General features: G+C 47.8%; 2 protein-coding genes across 4 annotated transcripts in view; one reads left to right on the top strand and one right to left on the bottom strand.

Annotated features, from left to right (window-relative positions):
* The window catches only part of LOC108496228 (serine/threonine-protein kinase PAK 3-like), an 18,231-nt gene extending 13,083 nt beyond the window's left edge, over positions 1–5,148 (bottom strand). The window contains exons 1-3 of one of the 3 annotated variants that reach the window (XM_017812749.1): positions 4,993–5,148; positions 1,112–1,149; positions 549–671 (exon numbers count right to left, since the gene is read on the bottom strand). In XM_017812749.1, the coding sequence (XP_017668238.1) occupies positions 549–671; positions 1,112–1,149; positions 4,993–5,056 (225 nt within the window). In that variant the 5' untranslated portion in view covers positions 5,057–5,148. Of the gene's footprint in view, positions 1–548; positions 672–1,111; positions 1,150–2,062; positions 2,280–4,929 lie in introns of those variants that run through there. The other 2 variants (XM_017812750.1, XM_017812748.1) reach the window with 2 other exon arrangements.
* Positions 5,149–5,891: 743 nt separating this feature from the next.
* LOC108496229 lies at positions 5,892–7,382 on the top strand. Its single transcript, XM_017812751.1, has one exon. It carries the CDS (start codon positions 6,257–6,259, stop codon positions 7,268–7,270), a length of 1,014 nt encoding a protein of 337 aa, XP_017668240.1. The 5' UTR covers positions 5,892–6,256; the 3' UTR covers positions 7,271–7,382.
* The last annotated feature ends 17,831 nt before the right edge of the window (positions 7,383–25,213 follow it).

Raw genomic sequence — 25,213 nt, 5'->3', positions numbered from 1 at the left:
AGGGAGACCGAACAACTTCTAATGCTGGTTTTGCACTCTGCAGACATAAAATAGCTTGAGGGATCAGGAGTAACTTTTCATTTATACCTTATTTATATCCAGCTCTATACCCAAGTGTATCTGAGCTGTTCATTTAGCTACTTAGACAGCCTGTGCAGAGGGGAGGGTCCCTTGAGGGCACAGTGCCCCCTACATATCCTGCAAGGCCCAGAGCTTTGTCTTTGGAACACTCTCTCCTCTGGGGACAGGAGTGCTGCACACAAGGCACAGTGCCACTCACCTTTACACTGGTAGCACTTAAAGACAAATTGCTACCTCTTCTGATTCCAAGAGAGGTTTATGGCCCCTGTCAGAAACCCAGGAAACTGATGCCTGAACATGGAAGTCCAAAGCCCATTCTCCAGCTGTCAGGGGCTGGAGTGAGTCACTGTGTCACTGCAGGACTCCATCTCTCAGCATCTTCAGCCAAGAATGGCAAGTGCTGTCTGGTCAGAAACTTGCAACACTGCCTTGCACCAAAGACAGTGCCAACCAAAGCTGGTGCTTACTGATTCAGGTTGTCCAGGCTGTGGTGCAGCAACAGACGGAGGGTGGTTGGACTTTTCCTCCTCTTTGGCCTCTTCTCCAGGAACAGAGGGAGACTGAGGAGGTGCTGATGTTTGGTTTGTGCTCTGTAGACAGACAGTAGCCAGAGAGATAGGGAGTTACCTCTCATTTATAAACTTATTTCTATTCAGCTGTATACTCAGCTGTACTAAGGAGAAATCATAAAATTTGATAGAAATGGGATTCTAAGTCATTAAAACTAAATTAAAATGGGCTAATTAGATGGTACTGCATATTGTTCTGAATTAGATGTTCCACCCTGGCTAGAATCAGAAAGCAACCTTCTGTCGGCAAAACTGGGCTTTTATCTTTTAAAAGCCTTTAAATGGAAAATAAGAAACAGCCAGCTACTGCTGCTGCAGACACTGAAATGGACTTTCTTTCAGCCTACTCAACTGGCCCTGTTGAGTAGGCACTCTACACTCTACTGTTACAGGCCAAGCTCATAGCTTGCCCCACAATTCTTTCAAACGCCAGGAACGTCAAGGGCTCTTTTCTCACTCACTGAAGGATCAGCTTCTCTCCATCCATATGTGAGGTGACCTGAAATGGGCACATGAAAATGAACCAGATGTTAAAAAACTGCCTGTGGTGGGAAATCCCATGGAACAAGTCAAGCCAAAAGGAGAGCATTTTCCTTTCACTACATCACTCCAGGAGCAAAAGTTCTTTCACACAGCAAGCAAGAGAACAGGACAGTGTCCTAGGCTGTGTCTACGTTTTGGCCTGTTTGGTCAGGTAATAAATAAGAAACTTGGTTAAGAAAATACAGATTTTTTTTAGCAGTCAATGCTTCTGCTCCACCCAACAGCTAAAGCAGCTTTTTTCTCATCTCTTGCCTATTACTTTTTTTAAAATAAATTGCATGCACTAATTCCCATTAGCTTGCTGAAAGCACTTGCCCAGAAAATCTTCCCCAAAATCCGCCTTAGCTGTGACAGTTCTACTCTGAAATAGCACAGAAACAGGTCCCGGGTTCAGGAGCATACACAAACTGTTTTGGAGTTTGCACTTCATTGCCAAGGGAATCGCTTTTTTAGCCCACAGTAAAGTGTCAAGCTAGAGAGTCAAATCCTTTAATGACAGAATTTAGAAAAAAAGAAGCTTTCCCACAGTTCTGGACAGAATAGCACAGTTTTTAGGAAGACTTTGGGAAGCTGTGCCAGTCTGCATTTTGGAAGGTGTTGATCAAACCAGCAAACTGAGAAATGACAGACTCCACTGCCACACACTATCCCGTGGAGGGAACAGAACCCCTGCAGGTTACATTTCAAATGCCATCCACACCCTGTGTCTAGAGATACTCCCTTTTTTAGGTGAAGCTGTTGACAGGAACTTTAGCAAACTAGTGGCATCTCAGTGGTGTTTTTGTTTTACAATCAATTCAGTCCCTTAAGGAAGAGCACAGCAATACAAAAGCCAGATTATGCTACACCCAGGAAAAACCTCTACTTACGTGCCAGATGGGTCAAATAATAGCCAGAATAACCCATAGAATAGACAGTGCAAACTGCAGCAGCGATTGGCTCAGCCATTTTAGCAGTGCTGTGCAAGTGCTGTGCTCCAAGAAGAGAATAAATGACACCTCTGTTCACTGAGAACACCTTGAGCAGGAGGATACTTCTGCAACATGCAAGCAAAGATTTGGTCTGATCACTGACGCCTTCTGTGCATCATTGACACCACGAAGACATGGCAACAATCCCTTGACATCACAATAGTAGCCTCTCTAAGTTGCTTTGTGAATTTATGCAGAGCAACAGGACAACAGCAAACACAAAAAGAGCCTGGAGAGTTCTGTTACAGAGCAGCACAAAATACCCTTGTATTTCAAAACCTGCTGCTCAAAGGTTCCAAGAGTAACTCAAACAATGCACCAAGCTCTTGTACTCTGTACCCCAAGCTGAACACTGAGAAGGAACCAGGATGTGACCAAACCAAAGGAAACATGACCTTTGACCGCTTATGCTTCTGACTAGAAATGAGAATGCTTGTTCCAGTAACCAACCCGCTGCACACATATCAACCTGTTGCTGCCTTGCTATGGCATCTCAAAGTAGCAGCTGGGGCCTGTGAGTCACCTCTGGGAGCTTTCCTGGGCTCATCTGTGAGCCGCAGGGATGGAGCTGGAATGGTCAGAAGGAAAGGAAACAAGAAATTTAAAACAGAATGTGGGAAAACTTAGAAGGTGGTGGTAGGAGGAAACCAGTGGGCCAAAATGGGCCAGTAGGAGGAAACCAGTGGGCTCCCATCAAAGGTGGGAGCTATGAGGCAGAGGCCAAAGAGATCAGGTGATCGGCAGGCCTCAGGCAAACAGCAAAACCACAACCATTCCAAAGTTTGATAGCATCCTTCCCCCTCCTCTTGCTTTGAAACCAGTTTTCTTCTCCCTCCTGAGATTAACAGCAGGTGGCTGGAAAAATCACCTGCAATTTCCTTTCTCAATAAAAATAAAAAGAATAGAGAGAGATCTGGGCTTTTGCCATGTGTCTAGTTTTGAAGCCATGTGTCTAGTTTTGAAGCCATGTTAGGATTTTTGAATAGCTCTACACAAGTTCTTTCCAAGCTTTGGGGGTTTTCCAGCTGCAGGACCACCACCGGTCAGTGCATGAGCCCACAAATTGCAGTGGAGAGAGCAGCTGGTCAAACTCAGACTGCGACTTCTGGGAGGTTGGGTATTGTCCTAACGCAAATGCTCTGTGTATGTCAGGCTGAAAGTTGGGACAATCCTCAAGAAATGCTTGATTAAATGCATGTGACGTGCAACTTCTTTGGATCTACAGCCATAACTTTTTCCACTTACTAATATCATAACCTTAGAGCTTTAAAATTGCAGTGGGAGACTGAATTTTCTTCTAGATTGGGGATCAGGAAATGGTTGCAAAGACACATGCCTTAGAAAAAACACTCCCAAAGCCCTGCTAATCACACATCATCCTTCGTTCAGAAAATGCACTGTTTCTTCAAACTAAAAGAACAGAAAATTCTAGCAACCTGCTCACATACAGCAGTTTGCAACCCATTCTATTCCCTGCTTTCTAAGTTGTACTTCTTAGCATATGTGGTTGCTCCAAGGCACAGTGAAATGGAGACAGAACATCCACTCGGGAGGAACAACATGGCTTTGTGCTCCAGCCTGAAAGTTGGAACTCAGGAGTCCATGCAACAGTGCTTTGAGATGGAACGAACAGCAACCAGGGAACGCAGCTGGGGGTGACTGCTGGAGGTCAGCAAATGGCCCAATGAATTGCACAGAACTAGCAGAGAAGGCACTATCGGCATAAGACCTGTAATAATTTCAAAAAACATCCCCCATATATTTGCACATTTACTGGGTAGTCCCAGGACTCCTCTGTATGTATGTCTGTACCTCTGCATTTACTATTTTTTGGAAGCAGTCAAACGGCCAGGCTTTGCCCGCCAGCAGGAGCTAATCCAGCCTGGGAATGTGACTGGCTGTGCTGACATACAGAGGCTCATGGCTTCTCAGGTGAAGACAAGGAAGAGTGAGGGCTGAAAGGGGCTGGCACTGCTGCTGCTCTGCCGGAGAGCCCTGGCTAGGCAGGGGACGGCACCCACTGCGCTGCAGGCTCTTTCTCCTACCGGTAGTGGATCAAGGGTTGGACTTGATGATCTCAAAGGTCCCTTCCAACCCAGCTGCTTCTATGATTCTATGATTCTAGAACTGTGCAGCACTTTTTAACAAGGAATGACAACATGTGGGAAAACAGAGGGGTTTTGTTCTGCTGCATTTCTGTCTGCACTCAGGCCACCTTCAGCAGAGAGCTCTGGCTCCCGAGTGGTGGGAGGCGTGGGGCACTTGGCTGGGCTGCACAGGCACAGCAGTTCCAGGCAGCACTTCTGCTCACTCCTCCATCACTGAAAACTTCAGGAAAATAAAACTCTCTCACATTGTAATTAGATTGTAATTCTAATTGTAATTAGAAAGCAGGCATTACTTTATTTTGGCATCGGGTGTGGGGGATCACTCCTCCCAACACATGCACACCCAGGCATCTAAAACACTAGTTTATATCTATGTCACTAACACATATTCACTGTATTTCCTGAAACTCATGCATATATGCTGAGCATTCTCACAAATTGTTTTATATATTTAAATTACTTCTCAGTTACATTAGAGTAAGGGTCTCTTGAGAGCTTCTGGTGGTCATTTGGGGAACATCTCATCCCTTAAATTATCCTTTTATGGTCACAAGGCTCCTAAAAACAGTTTCTTCTCCTTGAATGCATTTCAACCATGTGGTCTGGCCAAGATGTACCTTCTTATCAGGTCTACAGTCTCAAGGCTGAGATACCCACTTCCACACATTAATCACTGATGTCGGTGAATACAGGTGTATGTCATTCTAGAAGCTATGGCACCTCTGGAAATCTTTGCCACATTTCCCACTGGCAATGTTTTCTCTTCCAAGTCTTCAGCCAGCATCCAATCATGGCCCTGTTGCAGTTGTACTTTGGACTGTGGCCACTCAGGTCCTGAAGATGTCTAGGATGAGGGTTCTTGCAACCTCTCTGGGCACCCCACTCCAGTGCTTCATGATCTCACAAGGGTTTTGATTCCTAAAGCTCTCTAGTTCCAGGAGATGCCACTGTCTCACCCTCCCACCAGGAAGTGCAAAGAAGCACCTGTCCCCACCCCCTTGATGCCTTCCCCAGAGGCACCGGGGTGTGCTCTGAGGTGCCCTGATATTTTCTCTGCTCCATACTAAACCAGCAACCTCAATACTAAACCTCAAATCCCTGCCTTCCTCTCCTGAGGTCCTCTAGTTTGTCAACCAGTCTCTGGGACCCCAAAGAGGATGTAGTGCCCGGATGAGATCTGATGGATGCTGAGCAGAGGACATCACCCTTGAGCCTTCTGTCTGGGGGAGAAAAACAACTGACTCTCAGTGCGAGGAACCAGGGGAGCCCAAAGGGCTGGCCAGCAGCGCTGGGGCAAGGCGAGAGCCTGGGGGACTTTGTGCTGCAGCCTGCCAGGGAAGCATGAGGTGTTATCCAATGAACCTTCTTGCCACATGTGCCTAGAAACATCTCCCCCCAGCTAAAGGCGTCCCTGGCAACACACAGACAAGGCCTCAGTGACTGTTATGAAACACAGGAGAAGAGATGGGGAGGGGGCAGTGGTGCTGGGGTAACTCCAGACCACAGAGCTGCTGAGGAGAGCACAGTGGGTGAGGATGCCCACTGTGATATCATCTAGCAATGGCTGTGACATTTCCAAGCAATGGATTGTGACCCAGCATCCCTCGCTGTTTATAACCATGCATTGAGCTTCACCCAGCCAGCTCATGCTGGGACGCCAGCTGAGCGAGTTTGTGAGGTCTGGAGCGGTGAGCAACACCTTTGGTTGGCGCTGTGCTCAGGGAATTGCTCCTTGAAGCTCTCAGTACTGGCCCCAACACGGATTTTTCCCTGGCCCTGCCCAGGCAGGCAGGGCACCCAGGGGGCAGGCTCACAGCCATAGAGCTGAGCTGGGTGGGTACAGCTCACCCTGGGGCCCTTGGAGGGTTTCTTCCTTGAGGAACCTGGGCATTTCTTCCACCACTCCTTGGGTCAGCTGTGGCAGTGGCAGTGAGAGAGCTGGACATCCCCAGCTTCACCCAGCCTAGCCCAGTGAGTGGAGAGCATGGCCATGGAGCTGGAAAACCGCTGCCCCATCTGCCTGGACATCTGTGAGGAGCCAAGCTATGTGCTGCCATGCCTCCACCAGTTCTGCTACCCCTGCATTCAGCGGTGGGCTGAGAGCAAGCCCGAGTGCCCCCTCTGCAAGAGGAGGATCCTCTCCATTGTGCACTTGGTGCGGGCGGATGACAACTTTGAAGAATATGTCCTCCCATCACCTGCAGCACCATCAGTTGTTGGCCACCAGGAAGGAGGTCCTTCTGGATATCCAGCTGCCCAGAGACCTGCAGCAGTAGCACAACAGTATGTAGAGAACCAGCTGTCAAGGGCTCTTCCGGGTGGCCTTGAACCACGCACCTGGGCAGTTGTTTTCAGGGACCACCCACCTCTCCTCCAGTCCCTGCAGCCCGGGGTGCGTCAGGAGCTGCAGATGATCTTTGGGAACCAGCATGCACGGGCATCCATACTGGAGGACATTGTAATGTCCATCCTGGGCCTCTTTGGGCTGAATGAAGAATTCCTGGTCCAGCTGCTGGAGCCCTTCCTCCAAACCCATGAAGCCACATTTGTGCAGCAGCTAATTGATGTTGCTGTGCAACAGTGCAGTGTGGAAGCCCAACGTCTGCTGGGCCTGGAGGACGACCACACTGCTGAGGAGCAGGAGGGCAGCCCAAGAGCTGCCCCCAGCCCCTCTAGCTCCCAAGGACAGTCTCCCACACGTGGCCCAGCCCCCTCCGGCAGCCCTGCTGGAGCTGACGAAGAGGAGCACCCATGCCCCAGCATCTCAACTGCTGCTCTTTGTGGGGGTCCCAGCAGCACCCCCAGTGCCCCTATTCCCAGCAATGGGGAGCAGGAAGAGCTGCATGAGGATCTGGGGGAGGCTGTGGCGGTAACCTCCACTCCCAGCTGGGACAGAGACCGCTCACCTCAGGGACCATGGCGAGCCCTGAAGAGGAAGGCTGGCAGCTCCCAGGAATCTTCCAAGCTCAACAAGACAAAACGTCGCCAGCAGCCCTAGAAGAACACCTCAGGCAATGTTGAAATTCTGGCCAGGGCAGTAGCTAGGGTATGAGCTGGCCCACAAGACAATCAGAAAGCTCTCAGTAGTCTATAGCTATCAAAGAAATCAAATGCATGAAAGCTGCAGAGAGTCTTGGTGTTACTAACAGTGCCATTGGCATTGCAATCCCCACCCACGCTTCCTCCCCCTTTTCCTGGTGCTAGCTCTCTGTTTCCTCACATCTGCTGGCCCCTGTGGGGTCAGTGTGGTGGAAGAAGGGGTATGGTGATGCAGCCCCTGGCTATTTGGGGTGGGATGTTAATGCTGACAGGTCCTGCTACATATACCAGGTACTATTTCGCCATAGCCCTGTCCTAGTTAGAACAGCTGGGACCAGTTCATCACTGTATGGGTGTAACCCAAAACTGTATATTCTATAGTCTTCCATGCCATTACCCAGAAACTGTTATCAATAGACCATTTACACCATCTGCCCAGAGCACGCCTGACTCCTCAGGCTATAAACTGGGTGTTTAAGAGGCCTGTGAGACAGGAGGGTGCTCTTGTCCTCACATCGACTGTGTGGAACTCCCCACCCTGAGGGGATACTGGGCATTCCTGCCTGAACTGGAGGATATATGTAATCTTGGAGTCTTGAAACTTTTTTAACCACTCATGGGATCTAGAGAAGGACTGTGACCACCACTCTCAACCAGACTGAGAACACCACTCTCGACCAGACTGCAACCACCACTTTTCAACCAGACTGCAACAGCACTCTCACCAACCGGTTTTTCCCTCTCCTTTTACTTTGGACTCAGGGGGCCCAAAGTATACATTTGGGTTTTGTGGGTTAAAACCAATTGTTTGTCTGTATAATCGTATTTATTGTATTATTTTATTAAATTGTTATTCTGACTTATAATCTTTCTTTTGAGTTGGGTTCATTTCCCCTGCCAGTTTACCTTTAAACCAGCACAAGCCCAAAGACATGTGCTGCCCAGCTTTAGGCCTGCATCTCTGTAGATGGTCCCAGAACAGGTGTTTCCAGCTGGGGGTCTCCAGGGCCAGCCTGTGCCCCACTGCTCATCACCCCAGGTCTGGCCTCCTCCTCACTGCCTCCTCTGCCCCATGTCCCAGGGCTCTGCTCTCCTACCAGCCTGCACTGCCTGGTGCAGCCTTTCTACGTTGGGGCCCAAATCCCTCCTTCTGCCCCGAGTCACGACTTGGTGCTGCTCTCTGCATCACCCCACGGTTGTGCCGCTCAGTGGACAGAGGTATTGGGGATCCACTAGGATCCCTCACTGGTGACACTGGGAGGAATGATGTTGCACAGGGCAGAGGGTCCCACCTCTGCCACACTCAGAGTGCTGGTGCTGGGTGGCAGCTGCGCAGTGGCCCTTTCTACAGCAGGGCTGCTCTCCAAGCACAGCCTGGTTCTTGTGGGCTGATACCAAGCAAGGATGCTTCACCTGGCAGTAGAGGATTACTTTGCCACTCAACAGATGAGTTTTGGAAGGAAAGGCAACCTTCTGCTCTGGCTGAGCTGTGCTCATTTTCCCAAGTGTGGCCAGGCAGGTGTGGCACCATGAGGGATGATGTCCTGGATGGGCAAGGACACCAGTTGGGCAGCGGCCACCAGACACAGTTCTGCAGGAACAGAGAGCCTCCACTGCTGCCCACAGCTTGGAGAAGGGCAGGGTGAAGGCTGGGACAGGCTGTCCTGTTGACACACAAGCTCTCAGGAGCCTCTGAGCTAGAGCCATGGTTCCAGTGCTGCCGAAAAACCTCAGAATGATAACTGCTCAGAGAATTTTGCATCTATAAGCAGCAAGGTATTTGTTTATTCAACGTTGGGAGCAAGCCAGCTCACGCTGAACAAGCTTGCTCTACCTGAATGTGCAAAAGGAAGCCATTTTATACACTTTAGATACATGGTTACATCATCTAACATACATATTAATAAGTAGGCTAGTCTCTGGGCGCAGGCTTTCCAGAATCTTTTTGGACATGCTCAGTCTTCTACTGTGGGGGTCTTCTCCTCAAGCCTTCATCCCTCTGGTGGTCGCCATGGACGTCTTCCTCAATTTGACCTCTTCAAGTTAGGTGACCTGAATTCTTCAAGCTTGCAGAATCCTGGCTCTGGGCCTTCTATATCTCCTTCAAACATCTAGTTTACCTAATTTATTACCTTGTGGTCTACTCCCTAGCATTCTTTCTATGATGGGTGACCTGAATTCTTCAAGCTTGCAGAATCCTGGCTCTGGGCCTTCTAGGTCTTATTCAGATGTCCGGTTTACCTAATTTATTACTTTGTGTATACTACTCCTTTCTATAATAAGGACTTTGGTCCAGTGAGCAGAATAGAACATGATATTAACCAGTGCTCCTAAAATGTTCTTCTAGCAAAACAGGTAGATTAAACAGGACATGGTTTACCAACTGAACCATTGTTAACTCTTTTTTGTGCCTTTTTGCCGGCTCCCTGCCTGTCCTACCACATTGCTCAGCATGGCACTGAAGCCAGGGCTGGGCAGGCTGTGGGAGCACTGGCCTGGTGGTATCCACTGACAGCTTCTGCTCTCTTTTCCTTTGTAGCAGGAGGGCCCGGCAGCAGCAGCAGGAGGAAGAGGTGGCTGCCCTGGCCCTTTGCTCTGCTGTGGGGAGCATCTGTCGCTGCCCAGGTGCCAGAGCAGGCGGGCCCCAGCTGCAGCAGGGTGCTCTTGACGCAGCCCCCCCAGGCCTCTGCAGGGAGGATGGCATGCTGCCCCAGCCTATCCAGGTTAAGGCATCCTGGACAGGGGGTTCCCACTGCTCCCTCCAGCTGCTCCAGGGGCTCTGAGGATGGTGGATTGGGCTCTACACGCATGGCTCAGGCTTCTGGTCCCAGCTCCTGTGTGGGAAGAGGAAGCCCACTCGGGGGCAGAGCTCTGGTCCCAGCCACTGTTGTTGGAAGGCAGCTCCTCAGACAAGTCACTGCTCTCCTGCATCTCCTGCAGGAGCTGATGGCTGTCCTGCACCAGCAAGGACCCACAATACAGGGCACATTCAGAAGAGCTGAGAGCATGAGAGCCCTTCAGGAGCTGTGGGAGGCCGTAGATCACAGCATGGACGTTGACATGGGAAGCCAGTCTGCACTGCTGCTGGCCATCATCCTGAAAATACGTACATCTAACCTGCAGTTGGAAGAGCTCCTGGATAGGCTGGAATCTTCAAAGGCTCACCAGCAGCCCTTGGCATCACAAATCTTCCTCTGAAGCATCCCTCCAAGCACCTTGTCATGGACTGGACGGCAGAGGTGTAGATGGCCAGAAGGGAGGAGATGTGTGACCTGAAGGCGTAACCATGGGCAGCAGCCAGCCCCTTGAGCAGGGCCTGTGGAAACCGGGACTTGCCTCAAAGGGGTCAGTCTACTTCAATGCTGCTTTTTGGCAGGTTACTGTTGCTGGGTTGGGGTCAGATTTTGGGGGAATGGATAGGGAGTCTTCCCTTATGTGGGCTTGGCTGAAACCAGGAGCTGTGAAGCGATGACAGGCTTCCTTCCTCAAGTGCAGGAGCCCTAACCACTGGCTCAAGAGCACCTGCAATGCTCTGCAACACAGCTGCTGGCTGTCTCCTGTGTTGTGCCAGCTTTGAAGGCGGCTGCTTGATGAATGTTGCCTTCCTGTTCCAAAGAAGTTGCCCACAGCAAAGCTCCTCCTCCTCAGGCAGCTGCTCACACTGCTGCGATGTATCAGCCAGCATGTGTCCAATAGCAGAATGACCTGCAGCAACCCAGCCATCTGCCTTGGACAAACTTGCTGAACCCACCCAAGGAGGACCTGCTCGTGCTCGAGGTTGTCCTGGTGCAGACCAAAAAGGTAATGGTGTCTGGAGCAGTCGGCTGCAGACTCCCCAGCCCATCCTAGCTTGGCTGCCCAGAGGCCTATGGCTGTCCCTTTTCTCCAACAAATCCTGGTTGGCAGGGGTAACTGCCTGGAAGAGCCAGCTCTACAGCCACAGCTGTACAGCTCTACAGCTTTCTGTGCAGAGCCAAGACTCAGGAGTGATGGGAAAGGCTGCTTGACACGCTTTCAGGCACCTAGGCTGAGACCAGGGCCTTGAGGTGTGCAGGTGAAGGTGCTTCTGGAGTTTATGACACAAAACTTTGAAGACATCTTTAGGGAAGAGATGGCTGGCCTGGAGGAGCCACCAGCACCCATAGACAGATCCACAGGTACGTGTAGGAACAAAGGGTTGCCACAGCCTGGGACCTGGGATAGCAGGAATCTCAATATCAAAAAGACAACTGGTGAAGGGCTTGGTTGGGTTTTGCTTTACGTATTCTTGTCTTCCAAGGAGTCACTTGGCTGCACACATCTGTGCTTTCTGTGCCCGTGTTTGGAAGAGCAAAGTTGCCCTGTGAGCAGAACAGACAAGTACCATCAGAAAAAGCCCTGTCTGGATGCATCCCCCTCTCTGCCAGTCATCCTTGTTATAAGTAAACCAAGGAAATTTGCTGTTCAAGGAGTAGATTATTCAAGTTGTTATGTTGTTAAGAGTTGTGGGTAAAGTGATTATAGAATCCTTAACCACAATTTTGATTGTTGCAGAACACAGCGCAGAGTAATTCAGTGTTTTTGAAGTTGTTTGTTATAGGCATGCTGATGTGAACTAATGTAGGAGGAGCAAGCCATGAGGAGTCTGGTGATTAGATGACATCACCCCATGGAAAGTTCCTGAACTACAATCTCATAGAGACTAATGGCTCCGATATCATTGGTGGAAACTCCTCGACAACAACAACGCCCACCCCTTAGCAACACCAATCACAAATTTGCCCGCGAGAAGGGAACCAAACAAGGAGCAGCTTGCAAAATCCAACCGATGGACTATTGACATGACTTGGGGGGGTGGTGCCAACCGAGGGGATAATTGTTGTTGTTTTCGGTTCTCCCTTTTGCTGACTGTGGTGGAGCAAGGGTTTCCCCCGGTCGCCCGGCTAGCCGCTTTTGCTTGTTAGCTTTAATAAACTTGTTTTGATTTACCTTGCAACCGAAATTATAGCCTCATTATCTATCACAATCCTCAAAGATGGGCAGATACAGTGATGGAGGTGAAAAGGCAGAGGTATGTCAGCTCCACAAACACTGCGACGTGTCCTAGAGAGGTAGGGAGTACCTTGACAAGTACCTACTTGACAAGGCCAAGTAGCTGCTGTCCTGCTGACAGTCTGTCTCTTGAGACTTTGGGGTTCCTTCCTCCGCCCACAATGACACATCCTAATGAAAACTGGACAGGTTGCTTCTTGAATGCTTTAGGCTTTATAAGAGAGGGAATGCCAACCAGAAAGAAAGAGGAGGAAGACAGAAAAAAGACAACTAGAAAAATGCAGGAAGGTCCAGCAGGTCAAGAAGCCCAGGTATGTGCAAGGCTCTGATGCCCACCTTTCCCAACTCTCCGTTTTCCCCTGCACCCTGAGGCACAACAAAAAGATACACCTCAGACTCCTTCTGGAGTGCCTGATGTGGTGCAAGAGGTGTCTCCAAAGTCCACAGTCAAGAAAGAAGACATGAACAGGCTGAAAACATCCCAGCCTTTGGATTTCACTGAAGGTATTTGTTACAGGTTTGAAAAGAGCTGTTGGGATTTTTTCCCAATATCAATTACTGGATAGTGCTCAGCAACAATGAAAGCCGCCCCCCGCTCAACTTTTCCTGGGGTGGGGGAGTGTGGAAGAAGAAAAATCCGACTGGGAGAGATATATGGCCTGGAGAAACATCTATGGGAATTAAATGGACTCTTTACTCACTGGACTATTCACTCACTGAATTGACAGTTTTCCCCAGTTTTACCCCTGTTCATTATTGAGTTTATATGAAGTTTAATGTACCCCCAGTTTACTGTTGAATTTTTATGAAGTTTGTCATATTCCCATATTGTTCCCCTTTTTCCCTCAGACTTTCCCGCCCAAAGTTGTTTGTCACCCTGTCCTCCCCTGCTTTCCCGCTCCCCTGCTACTGATTGGCTACAGTTTGCTGCAGTACAGGGAGAGCTACCATTGCCCCCTTCCCCTGGAGACCCAAGAGTTCCACCCACCTTTTCCCTGTCTCCCTATCACACTTTTCCCTGAGTTGTCAGTCCCATGCTCCTCCCCCGTTCTGAATCCTTCCTGAGACCTACCTTATTTAAACCACTGTTTTCCCTGAATAAATTGGCATTGCTTCCCGAACCCTCAACTGCGTCCTGACCCTTATTGCAGTGCCTGGTCCCATTTCCTTTTCCCCCTGGACCGTGGCAGGGGAGGTGGGGAGGAGCGGAGTTGTGTGCAGATGAGCACGGGAGAAGGCGAGCATTGGGGCCTTTGTGGGTCTTCCAGCCCGTCGCCAATGGAGCTGGCAGTCACCTTTTTCTGTTCAACCCCAAAGAAGGAGCGTTCTCTGCCTGGGACTGCCATCAGGGTCAGTCCCAGTCCCCTGCTGGCCATCACTTGTGCCTCTGGGAGAAGCCCCGGGAGAGGTGCCACCAACCGTTTCTGGGCAAGGTACCTGCCTCAGCCCACGCCCTGCACCAGTGCTGTATATCAGAGCATCTTGCTGCAGCGGGCTGCCTGGCCCCCACTGCTGGCCGCTGTGGCCAGCTATTTTTCCTGAGCTGGGGAGCCTAGAGCTGTTGTTGAGGACCGTGCCCATAGCTCTGGGACCAGTGGGAAACCCCCTTCCATTGTTTGCCATGAAGCTGCATCGCTCAGGTAGCTGTGAGCAGTTGTGGACCACCGACAACAGCCTATGGATGGTCCCCAACTGTCACAGGAGATTCACAGCAGTCACCGCCTTGCTGGTGCCTGCTAATGCCTCACTGCACCCCTTGCCTTCCGAAATGTGTGAGTGGTCCCTGCTTGGAGTGGTTTACGGTTACACAGAAAGGGAAAGTAGGACTTTGTTTTGAAAGCTTTGGTTATAGTACTGTTATAGTGTAGTATTGTTGCTATTACTTTCCTTTTCCACACCTTTTCACCTGAAGCCTCTTAATTTCAAAGTTATAATAACTTAGAGGGAGGAGTTTGGTTTCTTTTTTTCTAACCCACTCTCCTTAGTAAACATTTCTATCTGGTTAAACTAAGACAGTATTAATGCCCTGCTTTTCCTAACTCCTGTGAGAGTAAACCCTGTTGAAAAGGGAGCACTGAAACTAGGAACTGGAAACAAAAAGGCTGTGCTACATATTAGTGCGATATCACTATCCCTCCTTTATGGTCATGAAAAATCCAGACTTTTTTTCTGCTATTGCATTCCATTGCAATTGTTACTTTAAAAGGCAACATTATCAAAGCTCAGAAGCTGTTCTGCTGGAACCTTATCCAAAATTATATTCGTTTTTAGGAATTCTTGCTCTATAGTGCAAAACCTAACAACAAAAAAGAAATATTTCATGGATTGATGTTGGGCAGAAACTGACTAAAAGGACAAGCCAGGAACTAGAAAAACACAAGGAATGGATTTTTTTTCCACACTTGATTTCCAGTTGACTGAAACTCCACATTTTCCATCAGCAAGTTTTAAAGTCTGCATGCTAGAGATAAAAATCTGTCACACACTTCCTGCAGCCTAGTTTACTGAAACACATAGACTGGATATCAGTGATTTCACTGTGGTTCATTGAACTCTGCCTTACCATGGAAAGTCTAAAAGCTATGTAACACAGTGTCTTACTTTGGCAAGATAAAAATGTTTGTTAAGGAGAGAGGGTTAGAAAAGAAGAATCAAACTCCTCCTTCCTATTATAACTTCGAAATGAAGAGGCTTCAGGTGAGAGATGTGGACAAGGAAAAGAACAGCTCTTTACTAACATATATATATATTTATATATATTTATACACACACACACACGCATAGATAGATAGAAAAACCCGAATAAACAACAGTGGTGCAACCAAAACGTTATAAAAAACCCAAAGTCCTAATTCCCCAGGTGGGATAGCCCCAGCGGCTCAATAACTGTTCACAGCCACGTGAGCGATGGTGGCTCTGCGGCCAACAATGAAAGGGTTTTTCCCCACTGTTTCCAGGGCTATGGCGCAGTCCTTGGGTCAGGCAGCAGCCGCGGGAAGACGCTCTAACAATGCAGCACCATGGCCAGGGGCGAAACCAAGGTAGGTCTGCGCTCTGTCGATCCGTGGACAGGAAGTCCCACAGACAAAAGGGGGGTTCTGTTGGTATATTGAGATTGTATGAACAATTTCCCTTGCATTTCCGTGTGTATTGCTTTAGCACAGTTTGGGTGTGAACAGTTAGTTAAAATGGTGCGGGAGCTGAAGTTAGAACAAAGGTGGATTTTTGCCAGATGCCAAGGAGGAGTTCTGGCAGGTGAACAAGTTTTCTCATCTCCTATGACCACCTGTTGTGATCCAATTAGCAGTGGACAAAAAAGTATGTTTTCCTTATGTATCCAATGTAGTGTGAACAAGAACTGAGGGTCATAAGCAGTATAAAAGATGTCTTTCTTCTAATAAAGTGGACATTTTGCCAACCATAATGGTCTGTGAGTGATCTGTCTATACCCCTCCATCCATAGGGTTCCAAGGCATGGCACTAGCTGGTTTTAAAGAGAAGCCTCCCCCACTCCCATGCCACTCTGCGCCAACCCCATTCCTTATCCCTTCCCGCCTCCTCCCACCCCAGAAAAAACAGATGGGGGGGGAAGGAAGCCTTCATTGTAGATGCACACTGTCCAGTAACTGATATTAGGAAAAAAATCCAACATCTCTTTTCAAACCTATAATACCTGTCCTGTGGTTTACTGAAGTTCTGGTCTGAACTGTGCCAAGAGCTCCTCTCCATCTTAGCTGCAGAATTTATTTCTTCCAAAGCTGTAGAAGTGGTTCAGACTCAAAATGACATTGCAAAGCTGAACAGAAATGCACAATGAACACTTGATTTCTTACCACAGAAACACACAAGTAAGGCAGACTTCAGTCTGTGTGTTGTCTTGTTTTAGAGATTGGACTCACAAATCAGAAGTCGAGTTTAGCCTGGAGGCCTGGAGTGTGCAGCTGCCTCTTGGAAGTGGTGGTGTTCTTGTAGAGACGGGTGCTTTGGGATGGTCTTTCCACATTTACCCTGGACATATGCACGGTGCCCACAAGCCTCGGGATTGCTTTAGAAGTATTTGTGCTTGAATCTATAAACACATAAGCATCCTTCTTCAGGAGCCACTATCAAAATTCTGAACAGCTGGAGAAAGAGAAGGCTGTACTCTAGTTTAAGACTTGAGGAAATGAAATGGAGAAATGAAATGGTTTTTTTCTCCCCTCACATTTCTCACCCTTTCCCACTCATGATTTCTGCCCCTTTCTCCACTCACATTTCTCTCTTCTTCTCAGTCATGTTTCTTGCCCTTTTCCCCTCATATTTTTGCCCTTCCCCCTCATATTTCAGTCCCTTTTATCACTCACATTTCCCTCCCCTTTTTTACTCACATTTTCCTGCCTTCTTTCCCCTCACGCTTCCTACCCTTTCCTCCTCACATTTCTCACTTTTTCTCCTCATGTTTCTCTCCTTTTTTCAGTCACATTTCTCACACTTTCCCTCTCTTCTTCTTTTTTCTCCCCTCACGTTTTTCACCTTTTTTTCCTCATGTGTTTCCTGCCCTTTTCTCCCCTTGCACTTCTTGTTTCTTTACTCGTGTTCCTTGCCCTTTTCCCCTCACGTTTCTAACACTTTCTCCCTCAGATTTCCTGCCCTTTCCCCCACCACATTCCCTGGCCTTTTTCTCCCCTCCCCTTTCTCAAACATTACCCCTCATGCTTCTCACACTTTTCACTTTCCCTGCCCTTTTTTCCTCTCGCATTTCTCTCCCATTGTTTTTATTACTCACATTTCATGTCTTTTTTTCCCCTCACCTGCCTCATGCCTTCCCCCTCATGTTTCTCACCCATTTTCCCTCATATTTCCTGCCCTTTTCCCCTCATGTTTCCTGCCTTTTTTCCCCTCCCGTTTCTCACACTTTCCCCCCTCATTTTTCCTGTTCTTTTCTCCCCTCACATTTCTCTCCTTTTTTTCACTCACTTTTCTTGCCCTTTCCCCCTCTTTTCTCACAGGTTTCCCTTCATGTTTCCTGCCCTTTTCCCCCTCACATTTCCTGTATTTTTTCCCGCACTGGTCCCTGTCAGTGACTGTTTCTCTTCAGTGGTTTTTGGCCTTCTCTTATTATTTTTTTTTCCTGCAATGCCCTACTCAAAATAATGGCTCCCTGAGCAGCAACCCTAGAAACCCTTGTCTGTAAGTCTGCCTGTTGCTGAAGAGAAGGTTGGTGCTGAACCTGAAGAATCTCATTAGGAAAAAACAAACTGGAGTGAACTTCCTGCTGGAATTTTGGTGGGCTTTTTTTTTTTTTTTTTCAAATTCTACATAGTCTTCACAGTGTTCTAAAACAAATAAGCAGGCTTAGGGATACACATCTTAAGAGAAGCACCCACTGCACAATGTACCTCAAGTAGATCCCATCTCTTAAGAATCACCTCACAGTCACCAAGACTCCTGCCTGAAAGAAACTTGCCCTGATGCCTCTTGATGTTATAGTAAGTCCATCAGGACAGGAAATACCCTTTGTTTTCTTGATATAAAAGGGTGCAAACCATGGAGTTTCTTGCTGTTTCCATCTATTTGGATTGACTTGACATCAGATTAAAGAACAAACTGGCTTGTGTATCTCTGTGTGTAGAGACCAAAGACACAATACTGCATAATCAGCCAGTTGTCTATTAATGACCATCTAAACGGGGCAGAAAGTGGGGGCTCCGCCTGCCCTCTGCTGCTGCGGGGTCAGGGCTGGGGAGGGAGGGACCAGGCACTTCCCTGGGAGGCCCAGCCACCATCTCGTGTTTGGCTGCAGTCCCGGCCGCCATCTTGTGCCCCTGAGGGCAGGTGCTGTTTCACGTCTTTTTCTTTCCCACTCTGGGGTTTGGGAATGATTCTTTTTTCCTGTGCTACACTGCTTCTTCCTTGTACATGCACATACTCATTTTACTCTAAGAATGGAAGTAAGAAATTCAGATGAGCATCCAAACACTGTCTGACCACTGCAGCTTCAGCCAGCGATCACTCGCCTTTCTTTGCTCCTCCTGCCTTCTCTCTACCACAGCCTCAGCTTTCAAAGCTTTCCATAGGATATCCTCCTCTGCCATCTCCTGTTCATTAGGATCTGGTTCCTGCCTCTGAACTCCGCATTAGGGTAGCTTCTCTGTGGAAGCCCCTAGGCATGCACTTCTCTGCTTTCTCTTCGTTTGCAAAGGACCAGCCAAACATTACAATATAAGGATAAGACTAAGCTAATTCTCCAGGTGTTGCATTAAAAATATGTGTGATTAGTACAGGTTTATGGATTTTCTGTAGCTTTTTACAACCACAGTTTGGAAGTGCATTTTACAAAACTGTACGCGCTACAGAGCGTTTCAAAGACAGCTCTTTCAAATCTTCCTTTTCTTTCTTAAATAAAGGCAGATATTACATTTCCTATGCTGAGCCCAAACTACAGACCTTCTGCAGGTGTCTGTCTGTGCCCAGATCAAATCCAGGCTTTCTCTGCATGAGTATGCCACTGGGAGTTACCATTTCACAGCTGTTCCAAGTCTTTCGTGGAAAGACTGGATGATCAGTCCAGTTTCTAGTCAAGCCTTCCATATCCCCAAATCCCCTCACTAACTGCCATCCTCCTTGCAAGCTTCAGAAGAAAGGCCAGGGCCTGAATAAGCATGAAGAATGAAGTCGCCTCTCGCTTCTGAAGGTGAGCCCCCTAGGACACACACAAAGCGCCAGGCTTAATGGCATGAGGGCTAAATATGAAGTTTTTGATTATTAAGATTAACTAAAGGGTATTCTCATCCTGAAAATACATCAAAAAATAACACAGGTGTGTAACAGCCAGGAAACACCAGGAAAAGGAAAATGGGAGCAGAGTGGGAGCAGGCTGTGTGCTCAGGAGCTGATCTGCCCTGTCAAGCACCAGCCTAGAACTGGGCCTTGCCCACAGCCTACGTGAAACAGCCCCAGGGGGGTGGGTGGAAATTCAGAGCTCAAAACCAGGTGATGACAGTTGACGAGATTGGGTGTAAGTGAATTTGGGTCATGAGGGGAGCAAAATGCTGTTATATTTTCTTGGAACAGGTGCGAGAGGATGGGCATGTGGCACGTTCTGCACACCCCAGCAAAGGGGGATACTGTAAAGATGTGGGGACAGCATGGGGACAGAGCCACTGCATGGGCTTGGAGTAGTTTTGGGGGTGTTGGCAACCAAAGTCCTGCTCTTGAGTGGGATGCAGGGACACAGAGGTCATCAGAAATGCAGGGAACAGTGAGAGAGAGACACAGGAAACAGGAGGTCATAATGGGTCGAGCTAGATCCTACATGAAGGTGAGTGGCAGCGAGGGCATTTCCTTGCCAGCTGCAGAGCACTGTACCTCCCGCTCCACATCTGCAAGAACAATCACCCTACATGCTTGGCCCAACATCACTGTGTGATGATCACTCAACCTCCATCTTCTCTGGCTGGAACCTCGACTGAGGGCAGCAGTCATCAGTGTCGATGCAGGTTTGTCTGCTTCTCCTGCTCTGAATCCAGGAAATAATTCACTTTTTCAGGGCAAGAGTAGAAGCTCTGATCCAAGCAGACTTATCAGTTAATATCCATCTGTAAGCTTTAATCTCACTGCACACATTAGTATCCACAGCTAAGGTTAGATGAAGCAGACAGATACAATATTCACAGGTGACAATGGGAGCCCTTTCCCTATCACACATGCATTTTGCTGGAAAGGCAAACTATTTGGTGGAAATAGGCCTCTTTTGCTGGAAAGGCAAGCTATTTGCAATGGCATAGTTATCCCAAACTATTTGGTACAATACTGTACCAAAGCTTTAGATCCTTCACTCTTCAGTACCTTCTTACTGGATACTGGCTAATTAGGTTCTACATATGTATTAGTTTGTTTGAGTACATTAAAAATATTAAAAAAAACTACTAGCAAAGAGAATTAAAAGCTAAAAAAGAATACAAAAAACTATCGGTTGGCATTCATACAATACTATGAACAGCTTTTATTACAGTATTAACTACTAAAAAGGGAATTAAAGGGATACAAAGAAAGATATAAAACATTTGCTTTCTTGGTTGCTTCCTATCAATAAACTGTGCTTACCTACACAGACAGGCCAGGGCTACAAGGATCTGCAGCAGCTGGTCAGTACTCATGCTTAGCGGGCGTCCCTGCGGAGCAATACAGACTTGATGGAAGGATGAGTATCGCTCCTGCCAGCAGTCCTGACAACCTATTTTATCACTTCTACATTACACTACGTAGGGCCAGTACATAGTATAAGGTGATGCTTGAGTGGCAGCCAAACACTGCCTGTTCATTACCTAATAGCAACAGTCTGCGCATGCCCTACTGTAGGGCAAGGGGTGAACAACCCCTGCCCACATAATCTTCTCCCAGACAACTATCAGCAAGACAAGAAAGCATGATCTTAAGATGTGCCAGGAGAGCTTTAGGTTAGATATTAGGAAGAAATTCTTTACAGAAAGGGTAATAATTGGAATGGGCAGCCCAGGGAAGTGGTGGATTCTCCATCCCTGGAGGTTTTCAAGATGAGATTGGATGTGGCACTTAGTGCCATGGTCTAGTAACCACGGCGGTAGTGGATCAAGGGTTGGACTTGATGATCTCAGAGGTCCCTTCCAACCCAGCTGATTCCATAATTCTATGATTCTATGATCTTCCTCTCACCATCATCTTTCTCACCCCTATGTACGACCTCTACAACTATGTTTCAAGGGTATTTGTATCCATCTTGCAGTATGGAGTCAAGCCAAGGAGGAACTCAGCTATGATAACAGGGGACATCTAGTTAACTTGCTAAAGACACGATGGACCTTACAGTTAACTTGTGCAATAAATTTACATTGTTCAATACTCCGGCTGGTTTCACATCATAATATATTATTTTCTCACCCCTCTATGCTCCATTGATCATCTAAATCAAAAGTACCCCCATTACAACCTAATAAAAGAATTTCAACCAAGGATCACCCCCATAATACTACAGGGCTGTTCTTTGAGTAGTAATGACTCAGCTGACTGAAGGCCAGGCTCTTCCACATTCCTTGTAGAAAGAATTTACCTTAGATCCCCTAATTTTGCATGCATGGAAAAAGACCACCAACAAACCAACAAAACACCCACAACAGAAACCTTCAGGAGGATCAAGGCAAAAAAGCAGATTCTGCTTATCAAACCCAGAGTGTCTCAGTTTAAAGAGACTGGAGTGTTTTGCTAAGGAGGATGAGTTATGAGGTAGACCAAACTCTTCTCTCTCAGCAATTGTAAATCCGAAATTAAGAAGATCCAATGGAAGAAGTATGGAAAAGGGAAGAAATAACAACCCTTTATTAAAGGATATATGTATATTGGCAAAACCAGCAACAGAACTCAAAAACAACTAAACAATAATCCTGTACCCTAAAAGTCCTCTTCAAAAAAGAAACAGTCTCTGTCCTCTAGCGCGATTCTAATCACAGTGGGCAGGAGCGCTGTTGGATCACTGGAGGAGCAGAGCCTGCAGTGCTCGGTGTCGGTCGGCAGGGGGCGCTGTTGGGCTATGGTAGTTGCCGCGTGGGGGCCCCGGATCATGGGAGAAGCCGAAATGGAGATCACCCCCCACCGAGGAGGGGACGGGGAAGAAAGGCGGTTTCTTTCCCACTAAACTCATGCTGTCTGCGGCTGGCTGTAGACAGGACTCCCCCTTTGTTCGTTAGTGACCACAAACTCTACGATGAAATCTGAGCAGATTTGGCTGGCAACAGAGCAGACCGTAGACAAACCGAGGCCGGAGAACAGACAGATGACCAGGTTGAGAGCAAAATGGCCTCCGAGCTTTTCCAACACACCTTGCCCCCGTTAAGGCACAAAGTGAAGTGTTCCCCGTTGGTAAGGAGAGGAGGAGAAAAAACTCCTATCCCTTCCCAGCAGTTTTTTCGATGGGCTATTAGCCGGGAATGCAGGTCTGCCAGCTAGTTCTTTTGTATAGTTAATTATCCCTGCCCCCTCCTCGTTCAACCTCCTCTTACAGTGGGACAGGGGAAAGGAAAATTTCTGCTTGGATTTTTAGAACAAGTAAACCTATGACACATAGCAATTGAATTATAATGTCTATGAGCCTTTCTTTAGCACCTTCTTAATTACAGCTCTAGACTAATTTCTGAGAGATAAATATGCTGCACCTAACAAATCCAAATTACAGAATGACAGGAGTAATTAGTCATCCATGCAGTATTCCAGCAATTGTGTAGCATTTTAGTCAGATAACTGGGCCCTGGACATTGCAACCAGCTTCTGATTTGTTTCACCACTTCTTTTCCACGTTCTGACCCAAGAGTCTCTTTGAGGCTTTTGTAAGTGTTCTTTAGCCCATTTCAGGGTGACTCCATCGCTCCTATTCCTTTTGTTCTGCCATGGAAGATTCCGTGCTGGGGTTTTTTGGTGCCATTCATGAGTATCTGCAGTCTCTGCCCGGCACTGCTCCTTAGGGCTTTTCAAGACAGAGGCAATGCTGTGATGCACCTGGCGCAGGTGACCTTTAAGCTTGAGGAGCGACAGATGACCTGCACTGTCACAGATCCAGCTGTGAACCTGAGTGGTGCCCACGGCCTCAGCAGAGTGGGCACGGCCAGGCACGGATGTACCCTCACCGGCGCCGGGGCTGCCGAGCAGTTGTTTTCCATGTCCTGCCGGCCCTGGACCCCTCCCCGCAGCCGCTGGGACTCACTCTCTCCCAGCTCTCTCCCCTCTCCCAGGAGTCTCCCCCCTCTTTCCTCTCCCCCTCTCCCTGTCCTCACTCAGAGTGCAGCAGGACGAGCCGCGGCACTGTCCAGGCAGGAGGTCCCGGCCATCCTGAGCAGGTGTGCGCCGGAGTTTCTGCGGGGGGAGCGGTGCTGGTGCCTGCTGTGTGGCCGTGCGGCTGCGGGAGCGTGGCTGTGCAAGGGGAAGGAGAGAGGCTCGGTGTGCCTGTGGGGTGACGAGCAGGTGCTGCTGTCTATGTGTAGGCAAGGGAGCGAGGTGCGCACGGGGCACTGGGTGCTGTGTCCGTCGGTCGGTCCGCACGTGCAGTAAGGGTGCAGCTCCTGTGCCTGCACAAGGTGGCAGGGGGAGGGTGAGCAGGGTGTGAGAGAGCTGTGGTTGCTTTGTACCCTTCAACGGTGTTGGATCCCTTGCAGCTGTTCTGAAAATCCAGGCACTGGGAAACACCTAAATAGCCAGGACACAGAGGAGCTAACGAAAAAACCAAACCAAACAAAACCAAAAACAAACAAGCAAAACAAAACCAAATAAACTAAACAACCAACCAAAACAAAAAACAAAACCCCAACTTTTACTCGAAAAAAAGCATGAACTCATTAAACAAACCTCAGGGATGTCTCTCAAGTCAGGGGACGTCGCAGTCCCCTTTATCTCCTCTGCCTGGAGTGCTGGTCCCTCCCCGTTCCTCCATAGGCTGAGATGCTCCGGGGTTACAGGCTCCCAGACATGCCCAGTGTGTTTGCCCCATTAAGTGCTTATTGTGCAAAACAGGCCACAGCACTTCAAAATGGAGGACATGGGCACATGATCCTTCTCTGCTGCTGACTGGTCCCCTTGTCTCTGGGTAAACTGCACCTCTCTGGAACTGACAATTGAACAACCAGTTCAGAAACTTAATGTTTCTTATTGCTAACTGTGACTACACTATGAACTTTGGAAAAACACCTTATTATTGCTAATATAGTGAAGCAGAAGTGCCCGAGGTGGTCGGTCTTTCTCAGTTCAGCAGAAAGATGGTCCCAAGTGCAGGTGTGAGGGATGTGTGCACTTCCAGCAGTGTGTGTGTTGGAGCTTGATGTATTCCCTGGTGGTAAATGCTTGGGTATCACGAGCCTGGATTTACTCAGGCTTTTAAGTGAAGGAAACTTGGGAGTCTTCTTTCTATGCGGTTCCTAGAAAACATAGCTACATTTTTTTGGGGAAGTTTTGTCACATTTTGGCTCATTTCTTATGTACTCATGGATTTATTTGCTGCTGGAGTAGTTGCTGAATATGGATCCTTTTGAATAATGTGCTAGAAGAAAATATTACATTTTCTGTTCAACAGTAATAGTGGCCTTCCAAAAGGTGGTTGTTTGGATTAATTCTATGGTTTGGGCTTTTGTTTTGTTTGGTTTTGTTTGGTTTTTCCCCCGTGGGTTTTAAATAGCTGCTGCATTGTTTTGAATAGGAGACTGCTTACTGTGGTACTTTAAAATAGAAAGAAGTTCCATGAAATAATGGAAGCTGAAGTTTTCTGTGTAGTAGCATAAAAATGTATTTAGTGATGTAGTCAGCCACTTCTGTGTATAGATATTCAGTAAATAAAGCATTAAGAAAGAAGTATTGCAGGCATCCCTCATTAAAAAGACTTTCTATATCCTGAAGTGGGTGCATCAAGGATCTGTATTTCTGTTTGATTGTAATCATTAGTGTTTTAATTTTAGGGTTGCTTTTTTTTTCTTGCTAGTTTTATTTGAATATCATATTCAAGTAAAAGCTGTCTGCAGTGATCTTGTCTTCATGTTTTAGGTAGTAGTAGATCCCAGTCGCTCCCATCAGGATGGAACTGTTCTTGTGAAAAACGGTGTGATGATGTATATCCTAAATCCAAATAAAGAAAAGTGGACTAGCCTTTGTTTTCTGAGATTCTTTTTGGTGAAATATACCTGACCATTTGACTTGTGGAGCTTGGTTGGAGCTGATTCAAAAGCACATACTCATTTTCCCAGCAAGGCTGGCATTTAATGCTGAAATCTGTCCTTAGCAAAAAGGTAACTAAATCAAGGCTGAAGGCTGGAATTGCAAAGATACTCGATAGGGGTATTTTTTGTGGTAAAAGTTGTAAATAACAGTATGAGGAGACTTC

This window comes from Lepidothrix coronata, unplaced genomic scaffold (assembly GCF_001604755.1).
Source record: "Lepidothrix coronata isolate B3197 unplaced genomic scaffold, Lepidothrix_coronata-1.0 Scaffold37, whole genome shotgun sequence".
Lineage (NCBI taxonomy): Eukaryota > Metazoa > Chordata > Aves > Passeriformes > Pipridae > Lepidothrix > Lepidothrix coronata.
The sequence above is the reverse complement of the archived record's forward strand: the minus strand, read 5'-3'. Positions and strand labels throughout refer to the sequence as shown.

What these genes read in the sequence shown, in the direction of transcription:
- LOC108496229 (XM_017812751.1), top strand. Translation starts at nt 6,257, where the DNA reads ATGGCCATGGAGCTGGAAAACCGCTGCCCCATCTGCCTGGACATCTGT.